The 14,822-nt window shown below is 32.9% G+C and overlaps 1 protein-coding gene across 5 annotated transcripts in view; it reads left to right on the forward strand.

Moving 5' to 3' along the window:
- Positions 1-14,822, forward strand: part of GRIK2 (glutamate ionotropic receptor kainate type subunit 2) — a 685,903-nt gene that overhangs the window by 540,283 nt on the left and 130,798 nt on the right. For all 5 annotated transcript variants that reach the window (XM_055391438.1, XM_055391439.2, XM_019030081.3 and 2 more), the window contains one exon: positions 2,455-2,672. In XM_055391438.1, the coding sequence (XP_055247413.1) occupies positions 2,455-2,672 (218 nt within the window). The remainder of the gene's footprint in view (positions 1-2,454; positions 2,673-14,822) is intronic.

Genomic DNA, 14,822 nt, shown 5'->3' on the forward strand with positions numbered 1-14,822 from the left:
GCATGGCCTACTAAATTGAAATGTTTATTGTATAATTATTAATATATATGTAAACTATATTTTTATATATAGTTTACAAATATTTAAACCTAAAACTTGAAAATCCAGAAAACTTTTACATGAGCTAACCTAAGTTTGTGGCATCTCTTTCTAAATAACTCAAATGAAGAATCAGTAGTTATATTTTTCCTTTCCTACATTTTCTTACATTTTGGGTCCAAGGTTTTGTTTTTTTTTTTGTTTGTTTGTTTTTTCTTTTTTTCCCTTAGGCTTACTCTACCCTTAGAAGACATTATTGTAGTTCTTTCAAAATAACAGAAGTGAATGAAAAAGCCCATCATATGGCACAAGGTTATTTTATAAGTAGTGTTGAGTAATACAAGTCACCCAGGCAAAACTGCTAGTCGTCTGTTAATAATTAGTAGTCTGGAGGGAGTTATCCTCATAATAAACATCTGACCATAGCAAGACTTTCGTTTTAAAAGTTTCTTATCTCTTTGACAAAGAAAACATTCTTTTTTCTACTTATATTTTAAAAAAATATTTGGAGGTCTTTGAGAATTTGTATGCTCATAGGACAAACTTGCTATCAGTAGTATTTAGGAATTAGAGGTAAAACTCTGTTATTATCTCTGAAGATAATGACAAGCAATTCAAGCAATGAAAAATTCAAATATACATTTGCTTCGCCACATAACTACGTCACTGCTGGTGGATACATGAAAGAGGAACCCATACTATTCTGGCTGATGCCCAGCTTCCCAGGAATTAGTGGGATATAGTGCTGGACATGACGTTACCTTGAGTACATGACAGTCAGCCCCTAACCAGGCTCTGATTCACAAGACTAGGAGGTACTCGCTTTAAGTCCTTGGGTAAGATATGAACTTGTGGTAATTGGGCCATTTATGTCAAATGTCTCCACTATTCTTTTCTTTCCCAGTCTTGTTTGACTTTATTGGTGTTGTTGTTTAAACAAAACAAAACAAAACACAAAAAAAGCAAAATAGGCAGCCAACGCTGCTCATCATCTTGGGAGTATTTAGTGTTTCAGTGTCCGAGTGTGTGTCTGACAGGGCCTAGGAGCAACTACATCAGAAAGGTACTTTTCTGTTTTTTTTTCCTTACAGAGTTGTAGGCAGAATCTGGAGCTGGAGTTGGCTGTCATGTCCAAGTTTGTCTGCTTTTAAAATTTTGTTTGTTTGTTTGAAATTGCAATGGTAAGATGAACTGCAGTATAAGATGGGCTGTTTTGATATAGTGCAGTCATAATACCACTTATTTTTCAAGCTTCACATGAATAATTTGTTTTATTTTTTATTCCGTCTAAAGATGTGTTACCTTACTGCATCAGAGATTATACTAAAGATATGACTGTAAGTCCGTCTTTGCTTCATTCCATTTTACTCAAACACAAATAAAATTAAGTACTTTTAGTCTATGCTTTCTTGATAGATTCAAAATGATTAAAAGTGAACAGTAATATATGCATATCTACAAATTTAGTATACCTTACTTATAAAAAAATCGCACATACTGATATATGTTTATTTAAGCATTAAGAATATAAACAATGTGGTAAGCTGTAATTAAAATTTAAATAACAGACCAAATTTTAAATTGGTAGGATTTTGTTTTATAGTCTAAATGAGTTAAAATTAATAATAGTCAAAAGTAAAATATAATTCTCAGATCCCATTCTTTTATTAAGACCATGAGCAGGCAACTCCAGCCGTACATTCTGATATAGTTATAAAAGATTTATATATGTATAAAAATAAATGTGACAATTTAGCTATATATTCTTATTCTAATTTTTTAAATTGATGCTAACCATAGTGATGGGAGATACTTGCTTATACAGGAGAACATAATTTATTATCTTATTTTAAAATAAACATTACACTAAAACCCCACATCATTTCAAGAAATGTGGGCAATAGTAGTTATTTTATTATTATACGTAACTTTTAAAAATAACAAGATAGACAAAATGTTTGAGCTACATGCACATGAAAAGTGAAATTTACAAAAAGCTTAAGAAATGGATCGAAAAGTATATTTAAGCACTTCCTCTGAAACCCTCATAACTAACAAAATGTGAAAAAACAATAAATGTGGTTTATAAACCAGAAAGCTTAAAAAATCTCTTCTAATGCTATTTTTATTAAAAATGTTTACTCATTAATATTTTAATTGGAACTTTGCATCATCTCAGGTAGAACGTGAGTCTCCTGTCACTATATTTAAACAAGAATGTCCTAAAAGATTGTCTATTTTCTGAAAATAGCCTCTGCTTTCCCAATGGTTGTTGCTTGCTTCCTAAAGAAATATGTAAATCTTTGATTTAAGCTTTTATTACACAGTGATTCCATTCTGCCACTGTGACCAAAAGTATCTGATTGCTGATCAAATTCTCTATATTCGTTTCACCTTTCCCCCACTCTCTGTTAGGTTCTGAGCTCATGCCCAAAGCACTGTCCACCAGGATAGTGGGAGGCATTTGGTGGTTTTTCACACTTATCATCATTTCTTCGTATACTGCTAACTTAGCCGCCTTTCTGACAGTGGAACGCATGGAATCCCCTATTGACTCTGCTGATGATTTAGCTAAACAAACCAAGATAGAATATGGAGCAGTAGAGGATGGTGCAACCATGACTTTTTTCAAGGTAAGTTCTGCTGGTTACCTAAAATTTACAAATTAAAATGATAGAGCGCAAACTTCTCTTGATTCACAAATGTAAGAGTGTAACAACGCCATTATTTGTGCACAATTCTTAATAATAGCGTATACCTCAAGGGGTGGAGAGGTGTACAACTGAACATATGCTCATCAAGACCAATCATTTTAATCTCTGAAAATGCTAAGGAGGTTTTGCTTTACAATATTTTGTTCCTGTTTTGAGGAAAATCAGCCCAAGGGTAACATTTTTTCCCAGTAAGCTTTTCTTTTTGAATAAAACAAAATGTATTTTTTGAAACTGTAGTAGTAGGATGTTCAGATTCTACTAAACTTTGCTATTCCAGAAGAATAGAATAATTACTTGGAAAAATGTTTCCCATACGTACATTTACTTTTGTTGAAATGAGGCAAGATTTAAGGGCTGAAAATACAGAGACAGTCCTTATTATCTATGCATTCACCAAGGTAATAGTCTGGGAGACACAGAGTTGAAAGGGGCTGTCCCATTGAACTCACAGTGGTTTCCAGAGAGACAGCCCTGTGGAACATTTAAATGAAAGTGTGCTTGTAAAAAGTTTCTGTCATATAGAGTGCCTTGCCCTCGTCTACTTTTTCTGTCTTCTTCTTACTCTTGCCCACTCACTGGGCCAAAGTAGACCAGTTGAGGGATTTCACTTTAGGTAGCTATTACCACTTTATAATTCCTTTTGTATCTTACCAAGTATTTTTACAGTTTTTGTAGGTTGGGCAAATTTTAAAACATTGATATTTTCTTTCTGTGTTCACAGAAACACAACTGGCAGTTCAAATGTACAGTGGAAATAGTATTTTTTTTTAAAAAAAATGATTAATTCAAGCTATAAAATAAATTATTTCATGAAGCATTCATCAGGTTTCTATCGAGTGCCAGAAGTTACACGACACATTGAGTATTCTAATTCTCACTATCGAGGAGATTATGGTTTAGTTGGAGACAGAATAATAAACTTAAAAAGTCACTGAATTTGGTTTTATGTGACTTAAGTCAGTATTTTGTCAAATTATGCAACTTTGTAAAAATTTTTATAAAATTAACTTTAAAATAAATTTCTGGAGGACATCCAGTTCCCCCAAAAATAAGATAAATTAGATTTAGTCAAATATTTAAAATTTAATTATTTTCAAAGTGAACTTCTCATATGACTAGATTAAGTATTGCATATGGATTTCACATTTACTTGGAAAATCACTTATTTAATCAAATTTATTGAATAATCAAATACAAGCAAAACAATACGTTCAGTATGGTCCTATTTGACTATATTAATTGCGATGGATCAGTTTTTCTTAATTGAATATTGAGAATTTATAAAGATTTCCTTTCTTATCAAACTTGTTAATATTTTTGTGTTTTTATAAAGAAATAAGCTGCTAGGCCAGGCACGTTGGTTCATGCCTGTAATCTCAGCACTCTAGGAGGCCAACGTGGGTGGATCACTTGATCCCAGGAGGTTGAGACCAGCCTCCGTAACATGGCAAAATTCTGTCTCTACAAACAGCCCAAAAATTAGTGTGGTGTGGTGGCATGCACCTGTATTCCCAACTACTTGGGAGGCTGAGGCTGGAGAATCACTTGAGCCGGGGAGGCAGAGGTTGTAGCGAGCCAAGATGGCGACATAGCACTCCAGCTTGGGCAACTGGAGTGCAATCCTGTCTCAAAAAAAAAAAAAGAAAGAAAATAAATAAGTTGCTGAAATTGCTAAACGTGCGTTGTTAGTGTCAACAACTTGAAGGAAGTGAATGCGTGATGCATTTAATTTATTCCAATATTCAAGTGACTTTTGAATTGAATTTGTAAAATATAATAATACAACCTATTGTACCTAACACAAAAATTTGACACCAGAAGTGTTTATTTCTGGTTCATAAACATTTCCGTTTTAATTTTATTTTTTCCAGAAGACTCAAATATTTTGTTTTAAAGTTCAAATATACTAGTAGCAAAATTCATTTTTGAAAAATCAATTACCAAACATATGTATTTTTTCTTTATAAAATTTTTATTTTTAAGCTTATTTTCTTAATTCTTTGTCTTTTCATTCTTTCATTCTTTTTTTAATAGTTCAATTGCTTTCTGCTATGCAATTTTTGCCTACTTTCACTTTTCCTTGCTACTGACTTTTCTTCTTACTTTTTTTTATCTCTTGTTTTTCTCTCAAACACGAGTGCCTCTAGCACCTTGAGAAAGTCGACACGACACAGCTTTCTATTTCCAACAGCACATATATTATTTCTTTAGAATTGTATTTGGAATGTACACAAGTCACAATAAAAACCACACAGTGATAATTACTAAGTTGACAACTACCTTATGTTGCTAATATTATCACATGCTGAGTTCTATTTTCCTATTGAAACTAGGAAAAGGAAATTAGAACTCACAAGAATACATTAAATGTTGATTTTTTTGGTATTTTAATGTAGCCTTAAAAGATTCCAATTTCAACTTCATGTTTTCACTTTTTAAGTATATAGTTATTCCAGCTATGGTAAGAAATTTGAAAAAAATTCTAGCAGTCTGGAATTCAAAAACTACCTACTCATTTTGAAACTGTACTGTGAACCAGAGACTATTTTGTAGTGTATTTACATTTTATACAATTCTTTCATTTTTCATTTAACAGCCACACATACAAACACTCTAGGAAGCACCCTTAAGGCATTGACTTCTAAAGGAATCTCCATCTTGTTTTTACTAATTTAGCAAGACCTTGCTGTTAACTAATTGTTCTGGAATACTTCCTTCCAGAAAATTATTATAAAAAACGATATAGTTTTGTTACTACTAGCAAGAAGAGCTGGCTCCAGATATCTGGTGCTAAAGGGTGTAAATCCTCAGCATTGCAAAGACATAGCAGAGTTACATAGCTGTTCTTCAACATCGAATAATTCCATTTCCAAAGACCATGATTGATTTTGTTCACTGAGCTCAAGGTGCTCAAAGTATACTATCTTCAAGAAAAATTCTTCCTTCTTTTTTTCTATATCCATTACACACCACACGGACTCTCCTCAGAGATAAATGTAAAGCCATGACTGGAAAAAAAAATTCAAAATAGGAGATAGTGGTTCTCATGTTATTTTCATGTAAGCAATAGAAAACTGCATGATATCACCAATATGTTCTTAATCATATTTAGATAGTAAAATAGATGACAGTCCAGGAATTTTATTAAGAAACATTAAAGGAGGAGTCAAAACCTACTTGGAATCTGGGAATTTAGTGTACTAGAACTGAAATTTCACCCCTGGGCTAACCATTATGCAACATGTTACCAAGCAACAGGAACATTCTTTTCTCCCTGAAGTATAAAGGCTAGGAGAATGGAAGCCTATACATTATAAGATCAAAAATCACTCAGCTATAGCCTGTAGGTGTTATGGCTTTTTTTGAGAATTCTTGTATTTTTGAAGTCAGTCACATGTTTTACAAAATGATACCGAATGCCCTTATTTCTATGAAATCCATGACTCAAGTTTTCCAATTTTTAGAAATTATTTGTCTGGATTTGGCCTACCTGGAATCTCTGACTTTATTATGTGCACTAATACGTATGTCCATCTAAAAGATATAGTATCAAATGAAGAAACATGTGCTCTTTCTTATGGTCATTTAACAAAATGTTGGCACATATTTTAAAAATGTAAGCTCTATCCAAATTGATGTATTCCTAGTCCTGTGTTGCATTCTATACCTTTACATCTCTTTCTCTAATGCCCATTATGCTCTTTTTTCATCCCCATCCTCCTCTACCAACCTAATTGGTTATATTCTCTTTATTCCTTAGATTCTAATCTATACATCACTTATTCCAGGGAAACTCTCCTGACCCTTTTCATACCTAAATCTACCCAGTCTGGGTACAGTGCTCCTCTTTTACATTCTTTGAAGTTTTTTTTTTTTAAACTTACATTATTGTTAAATTACTAATCCAAGATATGTTTTCTTGGTTCCTGTATGTTTCCATACTCTACTGCACAGCAGGAGAATAGGGATTTAATGAATCTATATCATTCATTTTTGTATCTCTAGTTCTTGGCACTGAACTTACATGTCTTGAGCTTGTGTTAATTATTAATTGCCACCAGAATATTGCTTAACAAACAGCCAAAAACTTAGTGACATGTAACATAAACCTTTATTTATCTTCCAAGTCAACTGTCGTTCTCACAGAAACTTGAGAGCCCAAGTTTCTACATTTACAGACTCAGTTCCTTCTACACCAGGGTGACAGTGCTTTTACCAGTATAATTTCTGCTTAACCTTTAAATGTGTCTAATTGAATCTACTTATACTGTAAAAGCCACACACGCTGTTCTTTTAAGGGCATGCCTCTCCTCAGACTGAATCGTTGCTACTTTGGGCTAGAAGATCTTTATCCAAATGAGAAAATCTACAAGGTATTGCCTTGACTTTTTTAGAGGTTCTAAGAAAGCATCTAAGGCATCACGCTTAATTTGATTCTTAATTAAGCCTTGTGGCCACATTGAGAAAATTTTAAGAACTTTCGCTGGCTGAAGATTAGAAATACGTTTGTTATCCAACCATGCAGGTTTTATCCCTTCTACATCACCTCTAAATTCAGCTTGCAAAGTGGTCAGTTCTTTTAAATTTTCTTTTCCTCTCCTCCTCTTCCTCCTCTTTTTCCTTCCCCATCTCCTTGCTGTTGTACTGATTACTCGTCTATCTCTTTCTTGTCCTACCTTACATGTAGCTAAAACTAGCCAGCTGATACTTTGAACATTTTGTCATTTTGTTTGGCTATCTTTTGGCTAAATCCAAAAGATTATTAGTTCATTTTCTATCTTTCAAGTCTCTACAACTACAACGTGTAATTAAAAATAATATTTTCCCCTATATTCATGGATTCCTATTTTCCCAGGCTCCCCAAATGATGATTTGATTATTATCTGCTATGTGTGCCCTAAAGCAATGCCACAGCTTTTCTTTATTGCAGCACCTTGTTACTTTTGTCAAATTCCACACAGTTATCCATTGGCACAATGAATTTTACATTTACTGATGGAAAACATATGACAGAGGCTTTGAGGTATAATGTGCGATTATGTGCAAAATTTTATTATTCTACAGGACAGTCAAAGGTTTATTCAAAACATAGAGCCCTCTATAGCTTTCCTATTTTAATTATCTGTTAAAAGTCATTGATTTTGAAGTGTGGGTAATGAAGTTAGGAATGAAAAGCAAGTGGGTTATTCCATCCTAGGTAGAACATTTTAATTTTTGGTACTGAGCAAAAGAGGATTTTTCTTGGGAGATTTTTCTCTTTCTTTCTTGTTTTCTCTGTCTCTCTCTCCCTTTCTTTTTTTTCCTTTAACTTTTACAGCCTTCCTCTGCAAAGTACATTCTAAATTCCAGCTCATTTATCTTCAGACAACTTCTAAGGAAGGTAGGAAGCAATTATCATTATGCTCATTTAACAGATGAGGAAACTGGGCCACAAAGAGATTAAGTGACTTATTAATTATAAAGGCTATAACCAAGGAATGCATAGTATCACAATAAAGGTAATAACCAAAGATATCGTCACATAAACCATCGTTACTCAAAAGAGCTAAGTGTATTAATCATTTTGGCTCACCCACATGACCTCAACTGCTTGATTATATGAAGTTTCTAAAACATTTGCCTTACAGCATTGGGGCAGGTAAAGCTATAACATGTTCTTTATAGTCTGCCACTTATTCTGATCTTACCAGTTCAATTGTCTTCTAAAATTAAGATATGCTGGGGTGATTGTATATGATAGTATATGGTGGGATGATATTATATGTTATGAAGTCTGAATTGCTAGTGTGGCATGCCTGCAATAATTTTTTTGAGAGCTTGAATGATTTTGCTTTCAGTATACTACAAGAATGTAAGTAACTTTTCCACTGAGAGATAAAATGTAAAAAGTTGGTAGTTTACTGCAAGTCCTTATTAGATCTAAAAACATATACTATTCATTAGAGATTGCTCCTAATTTTGTAAATATAGGCAAAACAGAATTCTTGTCCGTTTTTATTTAGAGCAATGGTGGTAATATAAGTATAATATATTTACTGTGAAGAGATTTACACATTAGCAGAGTAAATTCTCAAAATTGCAACGATAGTGTGCTTTTCACATTGAAAAATGTTTTCTGAAATAAATGTTTATTTTCCTCTTGCTATATTGGTGGTAAAACATTTTGAAAGTTCCACTTTGCATATGCAGAAAATTAACCTAAAAATAATGTTTAAAGATGAGACATATTATCTAGAACTTTTTTGAATTTTAGATATGTTTGGTTTTAGAGCTTATTCTTTAAATGTTTTTCATATTTTATATAGCAAGATTTCTAGTTAAGTGTAGTTGTCTGTAGGAAAAGGTTTAATAATTATTTGTCAGCACATGGTTAGAAATCAGGTTATGTCTTTTAGTTTGCACATGTTTACTATTACGCAGATTCTAATAATTTTCCACCACTATCCAGAAGGAATGCTTTTACAATATGACAATTAGAAATTCTTTATGGTACTTCAGTAAGTATAGGGAGGATGTGTAAATAGCTACTCACTTGAATTGGCTTGTTTATTTAGGTGCTATTAACTAGCCACATAGCTTTTTCTCATGTCATTTTTATTTATTTTGAGTTGAATAGGGAGTCTTTTCCCTTTTGAGCACTTGTGTTTCTCAGAGTTATATTTTATTTTGTATGTCTAAGTGAAAATTGAGAAAATATATGTTCTCAGGGACCTGAGGAATGAACATTCATCTTTTCTTTGTAAACCTTTATCGTAGGTTTTTCTATCATGGGGATTGAAAGCATAAGGGTCCATATTTGAGACTTGGGAGAATTGTACATGAGACTTTGTGTTTACCTAATGGAGACTGAATTAAGAAGAGATGACTTTTAAGTGACATTAAGGACATGGTATTAATTGGCCTATTCTGTAGATTTGTATTGAATTGGGTTCTGAGCAAGAGCTTTGAGATTTGTTCATGTAGTTTTCTTGCCTGAGCTTATTTTACTACCCTATAATATTTAGTGAACTACTTCTGCTCCTTTCCTTGTTGTGAAAAAAAGTGCTATTTTAACTGGCAAGAGTAAATTAGTACACAATTCTAATTTACATATTGCTTTGTGTTACTTGAGAATCCCTCAATGTTCCTTTGCAGATCTAAACTAAAACAAAATGTTCCTCAAACATGACATACTGTTCTGACTTGGAAGATGAAATACCTAATATATTTAGGCTTCTAAGCCAAAAACTATTCTTGCCAACTTGCTTGCAAATTACTGATTAGGAAATAGCTATGGCTATTTAGGACACATAGAAACTTTATTTTTAATTTTTTGTTTGTCTCACATATTGAAGTTTATAGATAATCTTTTTTTTTCTTTGTGCTTTAATGAGTTAAACAAAACATAAAAGCTTGATGTGGTTGATCACCAATGTATCTGGGCAGTAAGGTTAGGTTAATGGTTAATATTGTTAATGAAATTTTTGTTTGTTCATGTTGCTGTGTTCTTCATTGTCCATCAGACATTTTTTTCTAGAAGTCTGAAAGAAATATCTCAGTAAAGATTTTTATAGTCATATAATTTTTCTAACGCTCCCAAATTATTTTTCCTTTATTAATGGTGTTGAAATATCGAATGTGGGAAATTCACTACTGTTAACATTAGATTATGTGGTAGTATTTTGTTCAATAAAATAAGGTTGGTATTTTAAAACGTCATTATATTTTTATTAGTGTCTAATACAGTTTTAATATAAATTGGTCATGTTTGATATAAATATTTAAAACATGACTATTTATTATGTCTTTGATTTATTTGTGTAGTAAGGAAGTTATTTTTACTCCCAGAGGTTGTCTCCCTCCCCCTTTCCTCATCTAACACACAATTTATTGTACGTGAGGCCTGATCCTATGTTTATTACAGGGATTTGCATAAGGACTACAGGAAACCAACACCATTTTACTATGTTCCCATTGCAAGAAATAAAATGGTGCCTTTGAGTAAAGCTGCTTCATCAGACACTAGTTCAGCATGCCAAGTTAAAGCCATCAATGGTGAAACAGCAGATGTGAAGGCTAGTTGGCATGAAAGCATATGAGTCAAAGACTTTCCTATGGGAAAGAAAGTGCTTCATTACACTTTATCTATAGTGAGAACATTGGGTTTATCAAGCTGTCTGAAAATTAGAATATGATGAGTTTTATTACTCTCGCTCTGCCAGAGTGAATTCAATGGTTAAAAAGAAAGCAATAACACCATTTTGGGAATTATAAGAAGTGATTAGGGTTTTAGCGTATTTAAACTTGGAAGGAGCAGCAACTTTTATCTTCGAAAGTAGCCTCTCTAAAATATCTAAGGGACAGAAGTTTAATCCTTTTCTAATTGCTACATTTGCAATATGTATTAAAGCAGCTTTGGGCACTTTAACTGGATAAAGAAGTTGTATGTTTGACTGAAGTGTAAAATCTGAGAAACAATGTTTTAATTGCCTTGGAAAACATGTGCATGAGGCCCTGCCACTCCAGCATACACTAGTACGCTACGGTTCTCTCCCTCCCTTGACCTCCCTCCTCTACTCTGTGCAAGAACCATTCCTGCTGTTTGTCAAGTCAGGTTGGCAGCTCAAACACTGTGTCCCAACTCATCAGTCTTAGGAGAGAGGGCCCCACAGGGAGTGAGAAAACTCGAAAGTCAGTTAATACAGTGATGTTGAGCTAGCATGTCAAGTGCTGGGTAATGGATAATAGTTGTCACTGCAAGAGTTCATAGCCACTGGTTAGGCAACATTCTGAAGGAAATTCAAGAAGGACATATTTTGGATGCAAAAAATAGGCTGAGATAAATATTATCCAAAAATACCTTGACATTCTAAAAATTTTAGTGCTTTATATCTTACATAAAAAAACTAAAATGACAAATTCCATTTCTTCTATATAAATTGCTGAATAGAAGCATCATTTGGTATTTTTAAAACAAACATACAAACAAAAAAACCCAGACTCTACTTTGTTAATGTTTTGAGGAAATTATACTTATTGACATTGTGGCTATGAAATATCTATTGATCGTTTTGGGGGTGGGGGGTGTTGCTGCTCTGACTTTTGAGTATCAGCAAAGACATATTGTTCTCATTTCTTAGATAGCCCATTAATTACAAGGTGAATATCCTGAAATTTGTACTTAATTTAAAATATCCTTGGCAGTTTAATGGTCTTGATTTTCCACATTATTATGCTGTCTTTTCAGGGAGAAGCTATTCTTTTGTTGCAAAGGCATTTTAGACTAATTAGCATCTTTGGTCAGCTGAATTTTCATTTGTTCATTTGTTTTCCTGTCTATTTCCAAAAGCCAAATTATTCTAAAAACAGTAATATCACTTTGTTGTTTGTTATTAAGAGCTGATTGAAGATACCACATACTAGTTAAGGTTTTTTTTCTTTCTTTATGAAGCAAAAGGAGATTTACTATTATTTGCTGCTACTGCCATCTTCAATGTTAGACTTTTATTTAAAGATAATACTGTACTATTTTTCCACTTGGGAGCAAGCAAGATGTCAAGTGATGCATCCTTCTGATGCTCAATAATCTTACCACTTTATCATGCATATTTGCAAGGAGGAAGCACAGTTTATAAATCATCTCTGTTTATTTTACATTCTTCCCCTTAACTCCAGATAGATCAGGAAAAGGACAAAATAAATTTTGGTGCTTGTTCATAAGTGTTGATAACTGCAAACTGAATATAATAAATTCCTCAAAAATACTGCTTTGAGAAATTAAACTTGGTTAAACATTGATGGTAAATGTCTTATTCTTAAAGAGATCTTATTCTGAAACAACTTGAATCTTTGTTTTTATGCTGTGATATTAGTGGCTGTGGCAGTGCCTAGAATTGTTTAATTGCCTAATACACAAAGGTGAGCACTTTGATTGATGTGTATTCAGAGAAGTTCTTTAATAATTTTATAAATAAAGAACTCTCCAGATGACTGAATGTGCCTGTGTGTGTATGCACATGAAGAGTGTGTTCTGTAAGAATAAGGTATGCTTTCTTAATTTGAGTTAAATTATGGATGGTTATATAATTCATTTTTCTATACCCAGTTTCCATCTTAAATCTATTTAGAGAAAGAATAGTTCAGGGTTGGCAATAAAATGTACTTTTACATTTCCTGATAGTATTTGAATTATGCTTCTGATTGTCATTAGCCTATTGTATACACCATAGCACAAGTGAGTTCAGTGAAAAGATTTGATTATCTCTAAATGTATGTGTTTCATTTATTAAATATTGTAATTACAGCTCATTAGAAGCTACACATTATATTAGTTTGCTTTGTAGGTCCCTTGACTGTTTTCAGAACACTATGAGCTTATGGTTCATTTCAATTTATTACAAAAACAATTCAATAAAAGCCAAAGAATTGGGAAACAGCATTACTAACGGATATAATTTATTGTTGAGTCAATATAATAGTTTAACATAATTATTAAAGGCATAGACCAGGTTGTGGCATGAAATCCTACATTCCTCACTCAATACAGATTTATTTAATTTCTCTGGGTTTCTGCTTTTTTGAATTTATCTCCCATAGATAAATTGAGAGTATATGTCTTATATATTGTTCATATACCACTGAACATGTACTAAATTCCCAATATATATTTGCTATTATCCTTATTGTGAGGAGTGTAAATGTTGAATTGTTAAATTTCGGTAGCAGATGAAACCATTTCCCCCAATATGAATACCGTACTTTTGCAAATACAGGTTACCTATGGTTAATGCTACAATCTGACACTCAGTTGCATTCTCATTTCATTAATAATTTGGTCCTGATTTTAGATTATTAATAAATATTCTGGATTACTCTCTAATCTCACTGAAAAGATAAAGTACATCAGGAATCTGTTTCCATGTACACATTACAGATAGTCAATCTTTTAAAATGGATTTTATTATTTTAGTGCAGTTGCATGGTCACAGCAAAAGCAACATCGTGGGACTTTAAATATATCAATTCACCTTCTTCGAGTTTTTGTCAGCCTTCTCTTTCAAAACCAGAAAATAAAAACCCAGCCTGACTCCAACAAATAGATATAACTAAATTGAGGGACTTAGGATTCCATATTGTCAGAATGAAAAGTGGTGACAACCCAAGATGGTTATGACTGAGTGAAATGAATTTTATTAAAACGACCTTTTTTATGATCTACCTGGAAAATTTTAACAATTAGGGAGGTGTTTCAGAAAGGATGCCCCCAATTTGGTGGTGATAGTTATGATGAGAGTTGTGTTGAAGAAAGTGTTGATTGTGACAGAGGCCCCCTTGGAAATTTAGAAACAAATGTACGTTTGTGAGAAAAAAAATAATTAACTTTCAGATAAACAGCAAAAGTTCTTCACAAGAAGCCAAATATACTAGTATTAGCAAAAGGATAACACTTCCAAATTTAGAAATATGTCTGCCTTTGAAGCTGGCTGAGAACTAATTTTTGTGCAGGCAGGATTCTTGAGATCACTGTTTGTGGCTTTTGTTTTAATGAAGGAGCTTATGAGTAGCATCAAGTCTTCCAGGCTTTACTTTCAGGACTGCTGTTTCCCTGGGGGCCTAACAATTAATTGCAAGTGGCCCTTTCATTGATTTTTATACCAATGCCAGAGTGTACATAATCATTTTAGTCAAACTCTTACAGCTAAAACAAGTAAATCTATTGCATTTTGAAAATAAAAATGGTGGCTAACCTGTTCCCATCTTTATTTATTATTGTTATTTTTTCTGCATTGTTAGTAGCCATGTAATAGCTGTCATGTCTACCTTTCTCACTCATCTTTATTCTGGGTGATGTTTCTTTCCTAATCTCAGGGCCAATGTGATGCTCCTGCTGTGTCCTGGAAATGAGGTTGCAGTGATTTACTTTTACTAGCCATTAGAGAAACACTTTAGTATTTTGTCTTATTTCCCTTCTTTGAATTCCACAAACTTTGAAAGTATCAAAAGTAGTAGTGTACTCTAAAACTCTTCCAAGAAATTTTACTATGTAAGGCTAAGGAATAAACTAGATTTTTATTTTCTTATGGCTTCTAA

This window comes from Gorilla gorilla, chromosome 5 (assembly GCF_029281585.2).
Source record: "Gorilla gorilla gorilla isolate KB3781 chromosome 5, NHGRI_mGorGor1-v2.1_pri, whole genome shotgun sequence".
Taxonomy (NCBI): Eukaryota; Metazoa; Chordata; class Mammalia; order Primates; family Hominidae; genus Gorilla; species Gorilla gorilla.